General features: G+C 39.8%; 1 protein-coding gene across 1 annotated transcript in view; it reads left to right on the top strand.

The window, feature by feature from the left end:
• The first annotated feature begins 8091 nt into the window (after positions 1-8091).
• The window catches only part of MAOB (monoamine oxidase B), a 165553-nt gene continuing 155374 nt past the window's right edge, over positions 8092-18270 (top strand). Inside the window, exon 1 of the mRNA XM_066249767.1 lies at positions 8092-8247. Within this exon, the coding sequence (XP_066105864.1) occupies positions 8202-8247 (46 nt within the window). The 5' untranslated portion in view covers positions 8092-8201. The remainder of the gene's footprint in view (positions 8248-18270) is intronic.

Genomic DNA, 18270 nt, shown 5'->3' with positions numbered 1-18270 from the left:
AAGGGATTTAGGGAGGAAGAGGTAAGACAGAGCTGTCTGGTAATGGGTTGACAAAGACAAGGAACAAAAAAAGAGCAAAGATGCATTTGAGTCTTTATTAGGAAAATTTCTCCCATTCCCAGTTTTTAAAGGATTTTACCCATTTTTTTTAGCACTTGTGTAATTTGATTTTTCACATTTAAATTTCTGATCTATTTAAAATGCATCCTGGTCTGTGATAAGAGGTATGTATTTAATTTTATCTTTTATATTATGGTTACTTAGTTATTTCAATTCATTTATTAACAACTCCATCTTTGGGAGGGCATTTGAGAAAGATACAGAAGTCAACTTGAATGAGCACCCACTGCTTTACTCATTGACAATTTGAGCATCCAAATAAATAAGAATAATACTAGATTTTAACTCATTGAAGAAAACCAGGATCCATGAGTCTATACTGCTGTAAATAATACATGAATACATTGCAGTTTTGATAAGGAATTAGATATTTAAATAGTCTCCAAGTACTTCTTCACAAAATAGTTATAAACTACAAAACACAAAAAGTAACTTTAGAATAAAAGTCTAGAAGATACTACCTTAATGGAGATATCAAAATTAATATCACTAGTAATGAGATCAATTAAACTTGTACCTGAAAAGATGCAATTAAAAGAATAGAGACCCAGTTCTGTGATATTTTTGCCAAAGATGCATAATATAAATCTGATCACAAGGAAACATCAGACAAACCCAAATTGAAGGATATTCTACAAGATTCCTTGACTGAGGTCTTCTAAAGTGTTAAGCTCATGAATATCTAGGCAACAATAAGAAGTACTCCAAATTAAAGGAGGCTACAGAGATACACAACTAAATGCAACATGTGATTCAGGACTGGGTCCTTTTGCTAGAAAGGATATCATTGGACAATTGGCAAAACTTGAATGGGGTCTAAGGACTAGATAGTGACCATGAGTCAATGTTAATTTTTTTCATTTTGAGGGTCATATTGTGTTTAAGTAGGAGAATGACTTGGTTCATAAAAAGTATATAGGAAAATATTTTGTGGGGTAGTGGAGCCACATCACCATCCTCAGGCAGTCCCATCCAATGAGAGATTGAGGCAGGAGTATAAAGGCCTGGCTCTGTTCCAAAGAGGAACCATTCTAGGGGGCTGTTCCAGTGCCAGGGCTTGGTTGAGCCTTCCATGGAGACTGTATCCAGCTCTCACTAACCTCTGTTAACAAAGTTAAACAAAGAGGCCATTAGACTTAGATGTCTCTGATGCTTTGCTACCCTAAGGAAGGAAACCAGAACCTAAGCCAGAGGCAATGTATTCTTATCCTAGAAAATAAATTTTAAGAACAACTGATCACAGACAGACAGCTAGGCTTTCCCAAACAAGTCAGCCTTAAACTCTTGCCAATCAAATAATCTTCTTGCTCTGTTTCTGCATCTGCCCTATAAAAACCTTGCCTTTCCAGCTCTTTTCATGGAGCATTACTACCCACTTCCTGTTTGGCACTGCCCCATTCGAATAGATATTTGCTCAAATAAACTTCTCAATATTTGAATGTGCTTCAGTTTCTTTTTTAGTCTCTGTAACTCAGAATTTGCTTCCTGGGTAATCCAGGTATACTTAGCCTTAGGCACAATGCTGCTGTCTGTCCCTGGAGAAAATCACCTCAATCCAGTTTTGATACCACTACATTCCTGAGAAATAGTAACAGCCTGTAGTGCCTTCAGTTTGTCACCCTTTCAGAATATTTTTCTTCCTTTGTAGATGCCTGGCTTACAAAACATGATGATGGTACCTATCTTCTGAAGAGGTCCTGTACTATTAGCCATACTCAGCTGCTGGTCCACAATCTTGGTTGTACCACCACAGACAAATGATTATCAGTGGGAGTTTCTAAACACCCTAATAATGTAATATGTTACATATATTGAATATGTATCATTATGTATTAATAATTATAATGCTATAATTATAATATATAATACATTAATATATGTATATCAAATATATATTTGTATTATTATATATAATATTATATACTATATTTCAGATATATGTTCACATTTTCTACCTTTTATAATACACTTTAGGTTTTTACAGTATATTGCCCATTTTCTATTTCACTTATTTTTATAATTGTTCATAGTTTAAACTCCTAATAGTCACAACATTCATAGTGAAGAATAATTTTTGTTCTTAAACATGTCATTTCAATTATTTCATATAAATTGAATTTTTATTACTTAGAAGAGTTCAAGTCAATTTGAGCTTCAGCTGTTAGCATAATTTTGTAATGTGTAATCCTCCCCACCAAGAATATGTCTTGGTCCAGTAGCTATCTATAAGTGGAGCTCCTCTTCTCATCTGATTACCATCATCACAAAACTCTTCATTGCAATCATCATCTAGATTCTACATGACACAAATATCTACTTATTAAAAAACATGGAGAACTTATTTAACTCAGGACTACATAAAGATAGCCAAAGTGTTGATTCTGCATCAGTGACCTCACACTATAGAATGAGTATAATATAAATAATAATAATCTATTGAAAATAACTCTATTTAACAATCAATAATTATTACTATACACTGGGCCTTTAGTATTAATTTCTAATTTCCACTTTCCAAAAGAATTGCTGAAAACCCTTAGAAAATATCTGTTTTAACTTTACTTCTCTTGAGTTGAATATTTTGCTCTTTGATCCTCCTCTGTGTGTTCCTCAAAGTCCTGTCACATCATCTGTTCTGATATGACACTTTTTCTTTAAAAACCCTTATTATGACTTATGAAAATAATTTTGACATTAGTCATTGTAATAAAAATCACTATGAGTTGCAACTTAAAAATCATTTAGGTTGCAAATACGGTTTGTTTTCCTTCAGCATGCTCTGCTACAAGGTCTAGGTAGGACCATCTTTCTGAAGCATTATTCTTTGGTGTCTCTGCCTGACTCATATATTCTGGGGCCCACTCTTCTGTGTTGTGCTCTTTTGTCCTTGTCCTTCTCATGATATGGCAACAAGGTCATTGTAGAAAGAGCCATACTTTGGTTCTTTGGGCAGGAAGAGTAATTTCTCCTCCATCTCAACCTTGTCTTTAAAAGCCAGCTCAGTGCATCTGCATAAATGTCAGTCTGTTAAATTTGTTTCCTATCAACTCTACTTTGATCCAGTTCCTGACCAGTTTCCTAGCCCTGGAACAGGTCTTTCCTTTGGCATCTTAAGCCAGCCTAGAAACTTTTGAGTTGGATTTCAAGTCTTTAGCGCAATGTGCCATGAAGGGCTTTGACTTGGAATGAAGTTGGGTTCCCCCAACTCTTTGGCTGCTTGAGGATGTGATTCTCCTCTAAGCAAGTCCTTGAGATCACAAGCAAGTCCTTGGCTGACTAAAAAGTCTGCCCTACTGTCTTCTCAGAAATTTGGACACTCTCATATTAGGATCTGAGTTGATTGATGATGGATACTTCACTGGGAACAATCACAGACCCTATAACATTTACATTTTTTAAGTTATTAAAATTCCAATTTAATTTTGTTAAAGAGCTGTCTTGGCTTCAATGGCTATCTGGTTCATCATTTGATTCCCCAGTGTATGTTTTTAAAAAATTAACAGAGAACTTGGGAAAAAGAAACTGGTAAGTTCTAAATCTAATTTGAAAAAAAAAATCCATCTCTTGCCAAGCTTCCAGTGTTCAAAAGAGAAGAAAGAACGAAACAAAATAAACAACTTAGATAATATCAGATGAATTCTGTTCTGTACAACCTGCCTCTTTATTGAAACCTTCTGTGGCATGTAAGAAACTCACTGAAATATCCGTTAATGAAAAGTTAGACATCAAGAAAGAAGCAATAAGGGTATTTTATCTTTTTGGCAGTCTTTTAATAAAATAAAATGAAAGGAAAGTGAGTTCATTTTAATTGATGAAGAAACATGGATTTCATCAAGTTGGAAAGGCATATAAACACTGCTTGAGGCAAATAGCTTTCCTCTGTGCTTCTTGGTTAGAGCTGTTGAGCATTGTTCCATTGCAACATGAATTAGGTTTATTGTAATTGTTTGTTTTAATATTTGGTTTTCCTAGGATTACTACCATTTCCCATTTTGAAGGCCTTATTTCCAATGATAAGCACAGTACCTGATACAGTGTTGGTGCTCAGTAAAAGGAATGGGAGAATAAGAGATAATGCATGATCTCTTCCTGCAGGACTTTGTTATCTACTTAAGAAGAGAAGGCACAAACATGCACAAAAATAAATTATGCTTTATATCATTTTATTCATTGTTAATTTTTCAATATTATTATCCTTTTGATCATTATTAGTTTTGTGGTGTTTGTAAGGAGTTCTAAAGGTGTTCAAGGATATTTTTTGTACCCTGGACTGTGTCCAGTTTTTCCAATACTCCAGACGCAGGCTTGCTTCCCAACTCCTCCTGGTGTGTTTGTCTTCCTCAATAGTTGATTAACCCTGATTCATTCTTAAAGTCACAGCAGAAATTCACTTTCTCCTGGGGGTCCTCTGTGATTGCCTTGGCAGGGTTATCTGGCCCTGCAGCATGTTACAGTGCAACATTCATTGCACTTATGCTCACTCTTCCTGACACGGTGTTGATGCTCAATAAAATGTTCTTGAATGGATGAATAAGAGATAATGCATGATCCCTTCCTGCAGGACTTTGTTATCTTCCCTGACAGAGTGTGAGTCCCAAGCGGGCAGAAGCAGTCTCCTTCTTGTTCATGTCTTCCCCAGGGTTCAGCATAGCACATGTTCCATAAATGCTTGTATAATAAACAAACACCTTCCCATTAGGATCTTCTCAAGATAGGAAAGAGGCTCTGGAACTGATGGAGAACAAAGGATGGGAGTAGAAGAGAATGTGCTCAAGGTGTGTGGTCCATGGAAGAGCAGCACTAGCATGACCTGGAGCTTGTTAGAAATGCAGCTTCTCAGACCTGGGTGATTTGTACGCACATTCAAGTTTGAAAAGCACTGCTTTTAGAGGCTTCATCTGGCCACATGATATTAAGGGAGAAGATGGACTTTGGAAGTCCCACCTGGAAGACCTAGAAACCAGAATATGACTGGACTACTTCCTGGATGTGGGTACAGGGGTGGCCTCAGGGGCCCTCTAAAGGTTACTGCTTCTCTTATGACCAAGTATGAGTTCTAACTCAACTCATTTTTTACTTCATAGAGTACAAGGTAAGTGATTGTCTTTGTCTGATGAAAATGCTGTTTGCCAATGAGTTTTCTCTGTAGATACCATGGAACTGTAATTTCTCTCCTGGTATTTTTGTCAGTTGGACATTGAAAAGAGATAGCCAGCCTGCATTAGACTCAAAACTTTAGATGTCCAGGCTTCTGGCTGACTTTGCATTGTCAGAGCTAAGCAAAAGAGATAGATCCTAAGCAGACCTTACAAATATCCTCTCCACTCATCTCACCTCACCCCACTGAACATGTGATTCATTTCGAGTTTAGGTGAGAAGACAGAGTGTCCACAGCTAAAGAACCTGTAGCTTCAGGGCCCTGTCAATGGAGGTAGATGGGTAGGGTTTGTCAAGGAGGAGGTCAGCACTAGGTTGTCTGAAGGATGAGGCCATGGGGACATGGGTTCAAGGTTCAGGCCAAGAGCTGTTTTTTGCCAAAGCAAGAAAGATGGAAGTTTCTAGAACCTAACTCAGAGCTGGATGAAGACTTTCTCTGCCACCAGTAACTTCTGAATCGCAGACATGTGCAAATTCCCTTCTAGTCAGAGGGCAGCAGAAGCACAGGATATATTGGTAGCAGATGGATACACTAACTGGAGATGAGATGGAGGTTTGCTGCAGTCTCTCACCAGATCTGGAGCCAGCCTCACCACCCCCTCCCCCTGCCCCGTACGTAGCTCTTTAACCTGAACAAAAGCATTTTATACAATTATTTCTGAAAAAATATATCTCTGTTTTACTTGGAGCTACTTCAGCTTAAACACTTGCAATCGTTTTCTTCTTTTCTTAAATTTATTTTAAAGTATTTTATTCATTTTGATGCTATTATAAATGAAATTTTTGAAATTTATTTTTTAATGTTTTGATAGAAGTATAAAGGATTACAGCTGAATTATCTATCTTGATCTTGTATCAACCAGTGATTTTAAATACACTTTTTAATTACAATAATAGATTTTTTCAATTTTTATACATTTAATATTATTTTCTATTAGTTTCCAGTGTACAGCACAGTGGTTAGACAATCATATACTTTACAATGTGATCCCTCCAATATTTCCAGTACCCACCTGGCACCATACAAAGCTATTACAATATTATTGACTATATTTCTTATGCTGTACTTTACATCCCCATGACTATTTTGTAAATATCAATCTGTATTTCTAAAATCCCTTCACCATTTTCAGCTAGTCTCCCAACCCTTCTCCTCTATTACAACCATCAGTCTGTTCTCTGTATCTATAAATTTGTTTCTGTTTTGTTTGTTTGTTTATATTCTTGAGATTCCACATGTTAGTAAAATCATGACATTTATTTTTCTCTGACTGACTTATTTTACTTAGCATAACACTCTTTAGGTCCATCCACGCTGTTTCAAGTGGTAAGATTTCATTCTTTTTATAGCCAAGTAATATTACACTGTATGTATGTGTGTGTGTGTGTGTATCATTGCTTCTTTTTAATTAATTACTTTTTTTTATTAAGTGAAAGGTAGTGAGGCAGAGAGACAGACCCCTGCATCTGCCCAGAACAGAATCCACTGGCACGCCTCCTACTGTGGAGGTTCTGCCGATTTGGAGCCATTGTTAGGTTGTGCCTCCAAGATATTTTAGTGTCTGAGGCGAAGCCATGGAGCTATCCTCAGAGTCCAGGGCCTATTTGCTCAAACTAGAACCATGGCTGCAGGAGGGGAAGAGAGAGTGAGATAAAGAGAAGGGGGGGGGGAGAAGCAGATGGTTGTTTCTCCTGTGTGATCTGAGTGGGAATTGAACCCAAGACTTCTATATGCCAGGCCAACGCTCTACCCCTGAACCAACCAGCCAGGGCCATACCATAGCTTTTTCATCTACTTGTTTATTGATAGGCACTTGGGCTTCTTCAATAGCTTGGCTATTGTAAATAATGCTACAATGAACATAAAGATGCATATACTTCAAATTAGTAAACACTTGTAATCTTGTTGAATCACCCCTATGTTTGGCCAAGCCAGGATCCCCAGGGCCATAAATAACTCCCCTTGCTGTTTAAGAGTGGGACTCTAAATTTCACCCAGCGCATATAAGTCCTTGCTCCTGCCACCACCAGTTTCCTGGGTTCCTGCCTCAATGGCACCCAGCACTGACACACTGATTTGCTCAAGGAACAGTTGGCTACTGTATTTTATCATTTTCAAAAGTGAGGCAATTTAAGATGGTCTTTATGCTCTGCATTTGCAATATTAAGTAGGGAACAGCCTTCATAAGTTAACTGTGGGCATAAGGTGGGGAGTAGGGGTGGGAGAAGAAGTGGGTATTTGAAAGGAAGATGAGAGGTTTGAGAATCTCACTCAAGTATATGCCAAGATAATGGTATTACTTTTGTGTTGGGTCCAAATGGGTCTCAGAAACTTACCGACTTTTTTTTTAGGGCTATTTATCTTGCCTTCACCCCCTCACTAACTACATTATTTCCCTTCCCTCATCTGTGAAATGGATTGTTGTAGGTTTAACTGGAGTCATGCACTATAAAACATTTAGTAAGGTGTCTGGTACCTGGAAAGAGATCAATTAATATTTGCTATTATCTGTATTGCTCTATTCTGGGTAATAATTGGGGTGCTGGAGGAAGACGCTCCAATCTGCCACCCTCCCAACCAACCAAGCTCAATCACACACTAGGGAGGCTGATGAGAAAATACTGTGCTGAAGGTCAAAGTGTGGCTTCAGGGGAGGACTTTTGCAGTTTCCACTCTACCTTTCCGCCCAGGAGCTCAGCCTCCCCCAAGTCTGAGCGGCGGAGCAACATGCGGGGGCAGCAGCCGCGCGCTCCACGGGGCGAGTGCGTGGACCCGCGGGCGGGGCTACGCTCCGGACGTCCTGGGCCGGCAATAAAGAGGCTCCGCAGAGGCAACAGTGCGCCGGGGCAGCGAGGCGGGTGGGGGCGGATACTCAGAGACCAGAGCGGCGGGCACCGGGACGGCCTGGAAAGGGGCGAGCACCATGAGCAGCAAGTGCGACGTGGTCGTGGTGGGGGGCGGCATTTCAGGTCAGTGGAGGCTGCACGCCTTTCTTCCTTCTTCCTCCTCTGGCGTTCGGAGAAGTGACGGCTCGGGTAGGCTAGCGAGGCGGCTGTGGGTGGGGGCTGTTCCCAGGAGTCGCTATATTCTTTTCGTGCACAGGCAGAAACCTACAATGTACAGAGCGTTGTGCACAGAACCCTTCCTCAGGGAAAGGATTTAGTGTGCCCCTGGACAGAAGCATGGAGCTGGAAGTGTTGAAGGTCTGGGAGAGACTTTGAAATTTTTTTCCCCTAGGAGGCTGAGAAGCCTATGCTTGCTGTAATAATTTTCAAAGCAAAGGGAAAAGGGGGTGGGCAGGAGAGAGACCTTACTTCAGGTTAGCACAAAGGTCTGTTTCTTCCCCCAAGCAAAGATCAGTCATTTGCTCCGACGTGACCTGGACTAGCCACAGCCTCGTCTGGAGCAGGCATGCACCAGGAAAACGACCTTAAAAAGCTCCCGGTTCAGAAAGAATGGATTGGACCCCCCGGGCAGGGCAGTTGTTTGCCAAAGACCTGCCTGACGCCTATTCTCTGATTCCATGACTGTCACAGCTCTGCCTGGGATTGCAGGGCCTTCTTTTTTTTTTGAGATTTTATTTATTCAATTTTCAGAGAATAGAGGAGAGAGAGAGAGAGAGAGAGAGAGAGAGAGAGAGAGAGAGAGAGAAAGAGAAAGAAACGGGAGGAGCAGGAAGTATCAACTCCCATATGTGCCTTGACCAGGCAAGCCCAGGGTATGGAACAGGTGACCTCAGCGTTCCAGGTCGACGCTTTATCCCCACTGTGCCACCACAGGTCAGGCCGCAGGGCCTTCTTGACAAATGTCTCTTCTCCTCTCATCCTTTTCTCCTTTCCCTACTCGCCTTGCCTGCCCTTCCCACCAGCACAGGATGGCCAAGCCACCCTGCAAGGCTGGGGTGTAAAAACGTGGCTCTCTGGCCCAGCCCATATTTGGCAGAGATGGGGACAGAGTCTACACTTTCAGAAATGGGGGGGGGTAGCTGTTTGCACAACAGGAGCTCCCAAAGATAGAAGTCTGAAGGAAGGATGGGGTCATTGGGGGAACCCATCGTGGGAACATATGGAGTGGGGTCATTTGGAATAAGCAGTGCTTCTAGAACAGCCTGTTTAACCCTGAGGGTGCTGTGGCTAAACTCCCAGGGCCTCCTGGTGCTTGAGCAGTAATTAGGACAACCATAGAATATTGGCTAAGACTTGCCCTAACTAGATTTCAGAAGCAGGGGTTGGCCTTGCCCCCTATGAGGCCAGCAGGGCAGAGGTGCTCTGACTGCTGTGCCTGGTGAGAAAACCAAGGCATTGGATGTTGAGTACTGGCCATCTTTCTTCACTTTTGTATCAGATCTCAGGTTATCACTCCTGTCTGCCTGATCCTTCTGATTTTATCCCTGCCAGGCCTGTGCCTAGTGCTGCAAGTACATAGATGCACAAATACAACAGCATGCTGATGTGGGTCAGAGAAGTATAGATTTCGCTTTCTTTTAGCATTTTTGATATCTTCTCTCCTGGAGGAATTTGGACTTAAAATCACATCTACTTAGGTGTTTGAGAAAGTTTTACTAGATGCTTCTTGATGCTGCCTTGCAAAGCACTTCATCTTATGGAAACTGAAAGGTTCTCCTTCCAGGCCCCCAAAGTCTTCCCCCCCCAAAGTATATCTAAAGAGTTTTGTCTTTTCTGGTTCATACTTCAAATCTTCAGGCTCACTCAAGTTATTTATATTAATCTCATATGGGAAGGATAAATAAGGGTTTAGCTATTTTTACAAGAAGTGGTGAAGAGAATCTCTACATTGACCCCCAGACTCTCAAAACAAGGGACTGTTAAGCAGATTTTCCTTTTAACATTACATAAATAATTCTTGTTCTAAAAACCGAGAAAACAAGGTTCTAGGGCTTTACTCAATGGCTTTATCTGCTACATGAAGATAATACCAATTTGTCATGGCTAGATTACAGGGTCACTGTGAAGAGTAAACGAAGCAATAAGTGTGAAGACTGCTTTGCAATTGTGAAATATGACAAGGTCCTACAAGAATTCTGCTCATTTATTTAAACACTAGGCTTTAATGTAGGCTGTGGTAAGGGGATGAAAAAATGGATCACATTGTTATTGCCATGGAGATTTTTCAAACCAAGAAGGGAGATGAGATACCCAAACAAAGGCAATGTAAAATAGAATGCAGTATGAACAAGAAGGGTCCATTAATTAATTAATTCATTATTCATTAATTCAATGAACACTTACTTCCTGTCCTACATCTTTTCCCAAAGAAAATGGAAGGTGAATTAGAGAGGGCTGTTGCCCCTTGGGGTGCTCACAAGCTGATGTGGGAGGCAGAGTCATGAACAATTAATACTCTTGACCTATGATGATAGATGTTTTAGTAGTGCATGCAAAAAGTTGATTGCAGGGATTGTCAAGCACTGAGAAAATCTGGGCAGATGTTACAGAAAAGGTGACAGTTGTAGTAGGTTTTAAAGAATAAATATGAATTAATCAGAGGACTAGATGAAGAAAGCATTTTAAGTTAAGGATCAACTTCAGAGAAGAGGGGAATGGTGAGATATGCAAAAAGGTGAATGGAATTTAGAGGTACACATTTCCAATTATAAAACGAATCATGACAATGTAATGTACAGCATAAGAGATGTCAATACCCTCATAATAACTGTATGGTAGTATTAGATTCAGGGAGTACTGGGGCTGCCAAAGAGTGTAACTATTGAAGGAACAGGGAGTGCTGCAAAGAGTGTAACTATTGAAGGAACAGGGAGTGCTGCAAAGAGTGTAACTATTGAAGGAACAGTAAGTGCTGATATGGCTCCTGTGAGGCTGGGAACAAAGAAGGTCAGAGACCCTTATCAGAAGTTTAGGTTTGAAATTTGCCACTAAGCTAAAACTGGCCCCTGTTGCTATGCCAGCCCCTGTTGCTATGCTGCGTGTGACCTCCCTAGCCAATAGCTAAACTTCCACATCTGCTTCTGTTCTATGCTTGCTCACTTAGGATATATAAGGGCCTGGCTGTAAGCTCCAGGTGTGGCTTCCATTTGCAGCTCCTTGTGGGCATAGTGTCTCTGGACATCTTGGGAGTTCACCCCTGCACAGGTTAAACTGGCCAATAAAGTAATATCTTAACTCCTGAAAGTCTCCGACGTTTGTTCTCATACCCGGTGGATGCTACAGTAGCAGATGATTACTAGACTTATCATGTTGATCACTTTAGAAGGTATATAAATGCCCATCACTACATTTTACACCTGAAACTAAAATAATATTGTATGTCAACTATATTTTTTAAGTTAATTAATTTAAAAAATCACAAATATGTGAAAGAACATGATAACATGCTTGGGAAGCCTTGAGGACTTACATGAAAGAATTGGGGGATCTAGTAGGAGACCAAACTACAATGGTCAGTTGGGATGAATTGTGGAGAGTCTAGTATGTCATCCTGAAAAGGTTTAGTTGTTTCTGTGGTCACTGAATGGTCACTGAGATTTTTCATTCACTAAGTGACATGTGTCAAGTGACAGTGTTAGCAAAAAGAGGGATGTGAAAAAGAGGATAGAAAGCAGGTTTTGGGGAAAGATGGGACATGTAGAGTTGGAGGTGCTGGAAGGACACCCAAGCAGAAATGTCTCACAGGTGGAAATGCAGGGAAATATTTGGGCTTACAGAAAAGTTTTAGTTGAAACCACTGAAGTAAATGAAATTACCCAAACCAAGAGTGTAGAGAGAAGAGAGGAAGCACAGGACAAAACTGGAAGAGAGGGTGCTTACCTCCACCATATGAAGGAAGAAATTTTAGTCATTTTCCATAATTTGGTGAGCGATGAGGAAACTGAGAAATTGGAAAACACTTTATTAATCTCAGATTTTACCCCCAGGTGTCATTTCCCAGGGCAGCTTTCCTGAATCCCCCTAGATGGGATTAGATGCCTGTTTGACTCTGCTCCACCATTTTGTTCTTTTTCATGAGTTTTAAATCGTTCACTTATTAGTATTAATTATTACAGACATACTGTGTTTTATTGTACTTTGATTTATTGTGCTTTGCAGATAGTGTTTTTTTTTTTTTTTCTTTACAAATTGAATGTTAGGAGCAATTTAATGCTAAGCAAGTCTATCAGCGTCATTTTCCCAACAGGCTCAAGGAAATGGTTAACATTTTTAAATAATAAAGTATTATTCAATTAAGGTATTATTGTTTTTTAAAGACATAATGCTATTGCACACTTAATATACTACTGTAGTATAAGCAGAACTTTTATATGAACTGGTAAACCAAAAAATTCATTTGACTCACTTTCTTGTTGTATTCACTTTATTGTGGCCTGGAACCAAATATATATCTGAGGTATGCCCATATATTCAATAATTTTCTTTTCCACTAGACTGTAAGATTCTGGATCTCAGAAAGGTATCTTTTCCTACCCAGAGAACCTCCAGTCCCCAGTTCCAGAGCTCTGCTGGGTGGAGTTAGTACTCAATAAATATGTTGAATTAAACAACTTTACACAAAGTAGCAATTGATTGGATCTGAGACTCACATCTATTTACTACTAATAACTTCCTGCCAAATCATGTTGAGAATAGGAAACATGGTAAAATCGGAATTTTAGAATTAGTTAGGTGACTGACCCAATAATTTATGTTTGAAAGTGTCTGAATTTGATTCTGGCTTTTAATTTTGTTAATTATTAAACGTGGTACATTATGATAATTCTCTGATAGCTTTTTAAAGCTGTCAGCAAATTTTAGTCACTCCACTGAGATAAATAGAGACATCCTGGGGGCATAGCTGGTTAATATATAACTTGCTTTTTTAATGTTTGAAAAATTCCAAGGCCATTGTGAAACAGCTTTTTAAAAGTGTGTGTGGTATGTAGATGCATACATACTGATAGGTCTTTCACTCAAGGGGCAGGTCATCTCTGGAGTCTTGACATTTTCACATGGAACTGGATCACAGCACCTTGTTTCTGTCTCAAGGCTTGGTTTTTGTGTTTGGGCTGTTGGAACCATGGAAACTCTCTTTTGCAATTCTGGAACAGCTCTTGCTCAATCCTCAAAATAAAAACTAATAAAAGGGAAACTTGAAGCACAAAGTAGAAAGTGTCTGCTGGGCTTCAGAGAGAAGATTCAGCCATCTGAGGATGGCAGGCACTTAGCTAAGATTCTGAAAGAGTAGGAGCCAGCCTTCAAAACTGTAAGCAACACCTGGGAGGTGATCTGTGGGCCCAGGAGAGTGAGGCTGCTGCAGGCTGGCAGGACTGGTCTGGGCAGGAAATGTCAGAGATGGCCCACAAAGGATCATCAGTTGAATGAAGGATGTGTTAGGCAGACATGGTCTTTTGGTTAATGGAAAATCTGCCTCCTCATCTTGGATAAAAAGATGGAGAACATCCCTGGGCTCCTATAACCCACATGAATGTTTTGAAAATAATAATTCCATAGAAGTGCTTGGAAATTTGGATATCCCATTCAAGAAAAGGATATAAAGAAGCTGTATGGCAAAGTTAAAAGAGCATATACTTTGGTGTCAAACAGATGCATTGTCAATCCCATTTCCTGCACTAATCTATGGTGTTACCTTAAAAGTTCCATAACCTCCTTGTTATTCAGTTACCTCACCTTTAAGGTGAAACTTTGCCTTTAGAGGATTAGAAAGGATGCACATAAAGGACTGACTGTACACTGTGCTAGGATTAGATAAAATGGACATGAAGGACTATACATGGTGGTCATTATACCTTGAGCTTATACCTTTTGCAAAGTCTATCTCTCTTTAGCTTCTAGAGTTTTTCTATCTATGGGATTAGAAGCAGACATTTTTATGAAATAATTTCTTCCTTTTCAGCAACCAATACTAGTTGTGAGGCATTTATAAGGTGTTAACATAATTTGAGTTATATGTGTAAGCATCAACAGGATCCTGCCTTGTTCCAGATCATCCTGACCCACCCCATCCCTTTATTTCATCCAGTGATGAGCCTCAGGAGCTCAGGCTCATTATGGCTCTGCGATCCACTGTGTTTCCCATCAGGAAAAAATTTGAAAGTCTAAGATCTGTATTGGCTATTACTCTGATTTTGACTTCAGCCTCCTGGCTCTTTTCTTAATTATAATAAATAACAAATGTATTAATGATAAATTATAATTTTATTTATTAAATAATAAGTAAAACTAGCACTGTTTACATGCTGAGCATGATGTTAGGAATTTGACTTTTCACGGCAGTCTTATGAAGGTTTAGAATGACAAAGTTTTGTTTCCTTTACTTAATTCTATTACCTGGAGCACATTGGTTGGAGGGACTTGCTTGGTAGGCCATATTGGCAGAGCCATGTGCCGCTACACTCATATGTGCACTGACCAGGGATTGAACCCAGAACGTTTGCACACTGGGCCAATGCTCTATCCTCTTAGCAACTGGCCAGGGCAATAACACAATAATTAAATGGTTCAAATCCCACCTGTGTCCTTAACTGGAGCTTGAGCTTGTTACCTACTTCTTCAGCCTTCAGAGCCTTGCTTATAAAGTGAAGTGATGGTCCTGGGGCTAACTCCTGAAATGCTCAATAAATGTTAACTCTGCTCTTTTTATAGTGAACTGACAAGTACTTAACTGAGGGGGTACTTAACTGAGTACTTGTAAATGTACAAAATAAAATACTCTTCTAATCTCAAAACATGAGCTCAATTGAGAGGCTGTGTTCAGAATGAGTGTTTTTATCCCTATAAAAGAATGCTTTCGAAATTTACTAAAGGTTAAATTTGGCAACATTACCACATTGGAAGGGCCCAAATTTATTAGACTGAGATTTTTAGTAATGTTTCTACATAAAAGTTATTATTTCCCTTAATAGAAGGGGTATAATGGTAAAAAAGTCTTTTCTGATTTTGAACATCTAAATCACATAACCTTCTTCCAAGCTAAGAAAAGGTTTGTTTTAATAGAATCATTGGTAACTGAAGATGAAAGCATATTCAGAGGTTTTAGCTTCTAGTGAGAAGAGCTGGTTTTCTGTCCAAGGAAAAGCAGAGCAAAGAGGCCAAAAAGGCTAACTCCAGGCCTCACAGCCATTTCTTGTGAATAAAATCACTGTCCTTGGGGATGGACCCCAGATTTATGAGGAAGTGCAGTTGAAACAAGAGCCTGACCAAATGGTACTGAGTGGAAGGTAAAAATTAATAATCTTGTTTCTGTGTTCTACTTTCATGTTCTAAAAACGGATCCATCTTACCCTCTCAATTAACTTAGTAAATAAAGGTACTATAGAAAACCAAGTCCTAAGAGGCAATGTTGATAAAGCTGATATACATTTATTTACTGAAGGGATATACAGAAAAAGGGTAAGACCAAGTTTTTACCTTTAGGTAATGTAAAATGCAGCTGGATACACAAAACAGCAAATACAAACAATAAAGAACCATTAATAATATTATATAATTCAGTTCTGTACTGTGGAACCCAATGGCTAAGTAAGATAGAAGAAATCATTGGAAGCCCAAGGAATTGGAGAAGGTCTCATTAAGGGAGTGTACCATGAGCAAGATAGCATCCCAGAAAGGAATCACTCACATATTTGTGTCTTTTCACAATGCTGGGTTTATAAGGGAAGACCTCCCCAATAAGGGGGACCTTACTGGATAGAGTAAGCAGAGCAAACCAATGGCACAGATTCCCTATCACTGGCAACCTCTGCAAAAGGCGTTGGTCTCAAGCCAGGCAGGTACAGTGGCAACACACTTTTGGTAGAGTGGAAGTCCTGTTGGAATCCAAGCGTGACCCATGGTACAGCAAAGATGGAGTGTGGAATGGTTGAAGATCTATGATCTTATAGCCTGTAATGGGAGGTGGTCACATACATATTGGTGTCTAGCTGGAGTCCTTATCCCAATGTCCAGACTTGTAGTTTTGGGCATTCCTGGCCCATCCCAAGGGGCATTCTCATTACACACCATTACATCCATTCTAGTTATTATGTCACCTGACATAACTGTCATAGCTAACACTGACTCCATATTGGATTCTTGAAAAGTGTCCAAAAAGTCCATTGTGCTCTTGCTTTATAAAGAGTAGAATTTGAACGGTTGTGTGTGTGTGTGTGTGTGTGTGTGTTTTACAGAGACAGAAAGAGAGAGTCAGAGAGAGGAATAGACAGGAATGGAGAGATGAGAAGCATCAATCATCAGTTTTTTGTTGCGCATTGCGATACCTTAGTTGTTCATTGATTGCTTTCTCATATGTGCCTTGACTGTGGGCCTTCAGTAGACTGAGTAACCCCTTGCTCGAGCCAGCGACCTTGGGTCCAAGCTGGTGAACTTTTGCTCAAACCAGATGAGCCCGCGCTCAAGCTGGCCACCTCGGGGTTCGAACCTGGGTCCTTCCTTATCCCAGTCGGATGCTCTATCCACTGCGCCACCTCCTGGTCAGGCTGAACAAGCCTTGATGAAAAGTTAAACTTTGGATGGGTATATAAGAAGAGAGAGGCTTTAAAGATTAGAACAATAAGATAGGCCACTAGCTCCAGGTAACAGCAGATATTTCTATTTAATGGAAGATAGAAAGCCTAGCAAGACTAGAATAATATGAGTGGGAGATACGGGTAAGGAGTTAATGGATCAAACAATGACATATTGGAAAACAACGTTAGTAGTTATATTTTCCTGTGGTTGTAAATAGGGAGCCATTGAAAATTTATGCTATATAGATAAGGTGAGCAATTGTGTGCCTGATAGGCGAAAGAGGGCAACACTAAAGTCAGGGAAGACAAGAGATGGTAGAAATTCAGGAAAAGATTGAGAGGTGATCAGCTGATTACAATGAATTAGGTTATCTCAACCTTCAAGGCAGATTTGTAAGAAGAAGGGGCAGAGGGGAGACAAGAATGGAAAAGAGAAGGTCTTCAAAAGTATGCTTTGCTTTCTTCTACTTTGCTGAGAGTCCACCCAGAAAAGAAGTATCACAAAAAATAATATTTTTCCTCTAAATACTTGAAAGTATTTAAATTTTCAAAGAGATCTTCCCAAGGGCTTTGACCCAATTTACTAAATGATAAACACACATCTTGGACAGTCTCAAACACAAATTGAATTGTTCATCCTATTTGTTATATTAAAGTTGTCATTGAAACCTGTTGTTTTGTGAGAGAGGCACAATCTGAAAGCATCTTTGGGTAGATCTGATGTTTCAGATATTAGTCATGTTACCATAGTCTCCAGTTAATAGCATCTTAAATGTCATAGACTAGTTAATTCCCACATCATGTCAGAAGTTTCAGGTCTTGTTCTTATGTTAATCATCTCTTACCAAAGCCATTTTTCACTTTGGCGTCATCATCATGAATATTTATCAGGATTGCACAATGTTAAAGGTGACCTATTAAGTCTAAAGTTTTTGTTTGTTTTCTTTTTTGTATTTTTTTGAAGTGAGAAGCAGTGGGGAAGCAGACAGACAGAGTCCCTCATGCGCCCAACTGGGATCCACCCGGCATAACCACTAGGGGCATTGCTCCACTGCAATAGGAGTCATTCTAGTGCCTGAGGTGGAGGCCATGGAACCATCCTCAGCATTCAAGCCAACTTTGCTTCAATGGAGCCTTGGCTATGGGAGGGGAAGAGAGAGAGAGAAAGGAGAGGGGGAAGGGTGGAGAAGCAGATGGGTGCTTCTCCTGTGTGCCCTGGCCAGGAATAGAACCCAGGACTTCCACACACTGAGCCAACGCTCAGGTCTATAGTTTTATTTGCTCTGTTTCCAGCCTAAATAATCCTCCCTTTCAGTTTACCTTGAACACACTTTCAATGATTCTATTATATTGAATTTGAAATCCTGATGTCATCTCTTGGAGTTGGAGCTACTTTTTATTTCCATAATCCCAGTTTTTCTGTCTTAAATTGTGTTTTTATAATTATATTTTTAATTATAACTCCTTTCTTTGGGTTATTTTCCAGTTTTCTCCTGGAAAGAGCAACAAGTTCTTT

The sequence above is a fragment of the Saccopteryx bilineata genome, chromosome X, assembly GCF_036850765.1.
Source record: "Saccopteryx bilineata isolate mSacBil1 chromosome X, mSacBil1_pri_phased_curated, whole genome shotgun sequence".
NCBI lineage: Eukaryota > Metazoa > Chordata > Mammalia > Chiroptera > Emballonuridae > Saccopteryx > Saccopteryx bilineata.
This window is presented reverse-complemented; position numbering and strand designations above follow the sequence as displayed.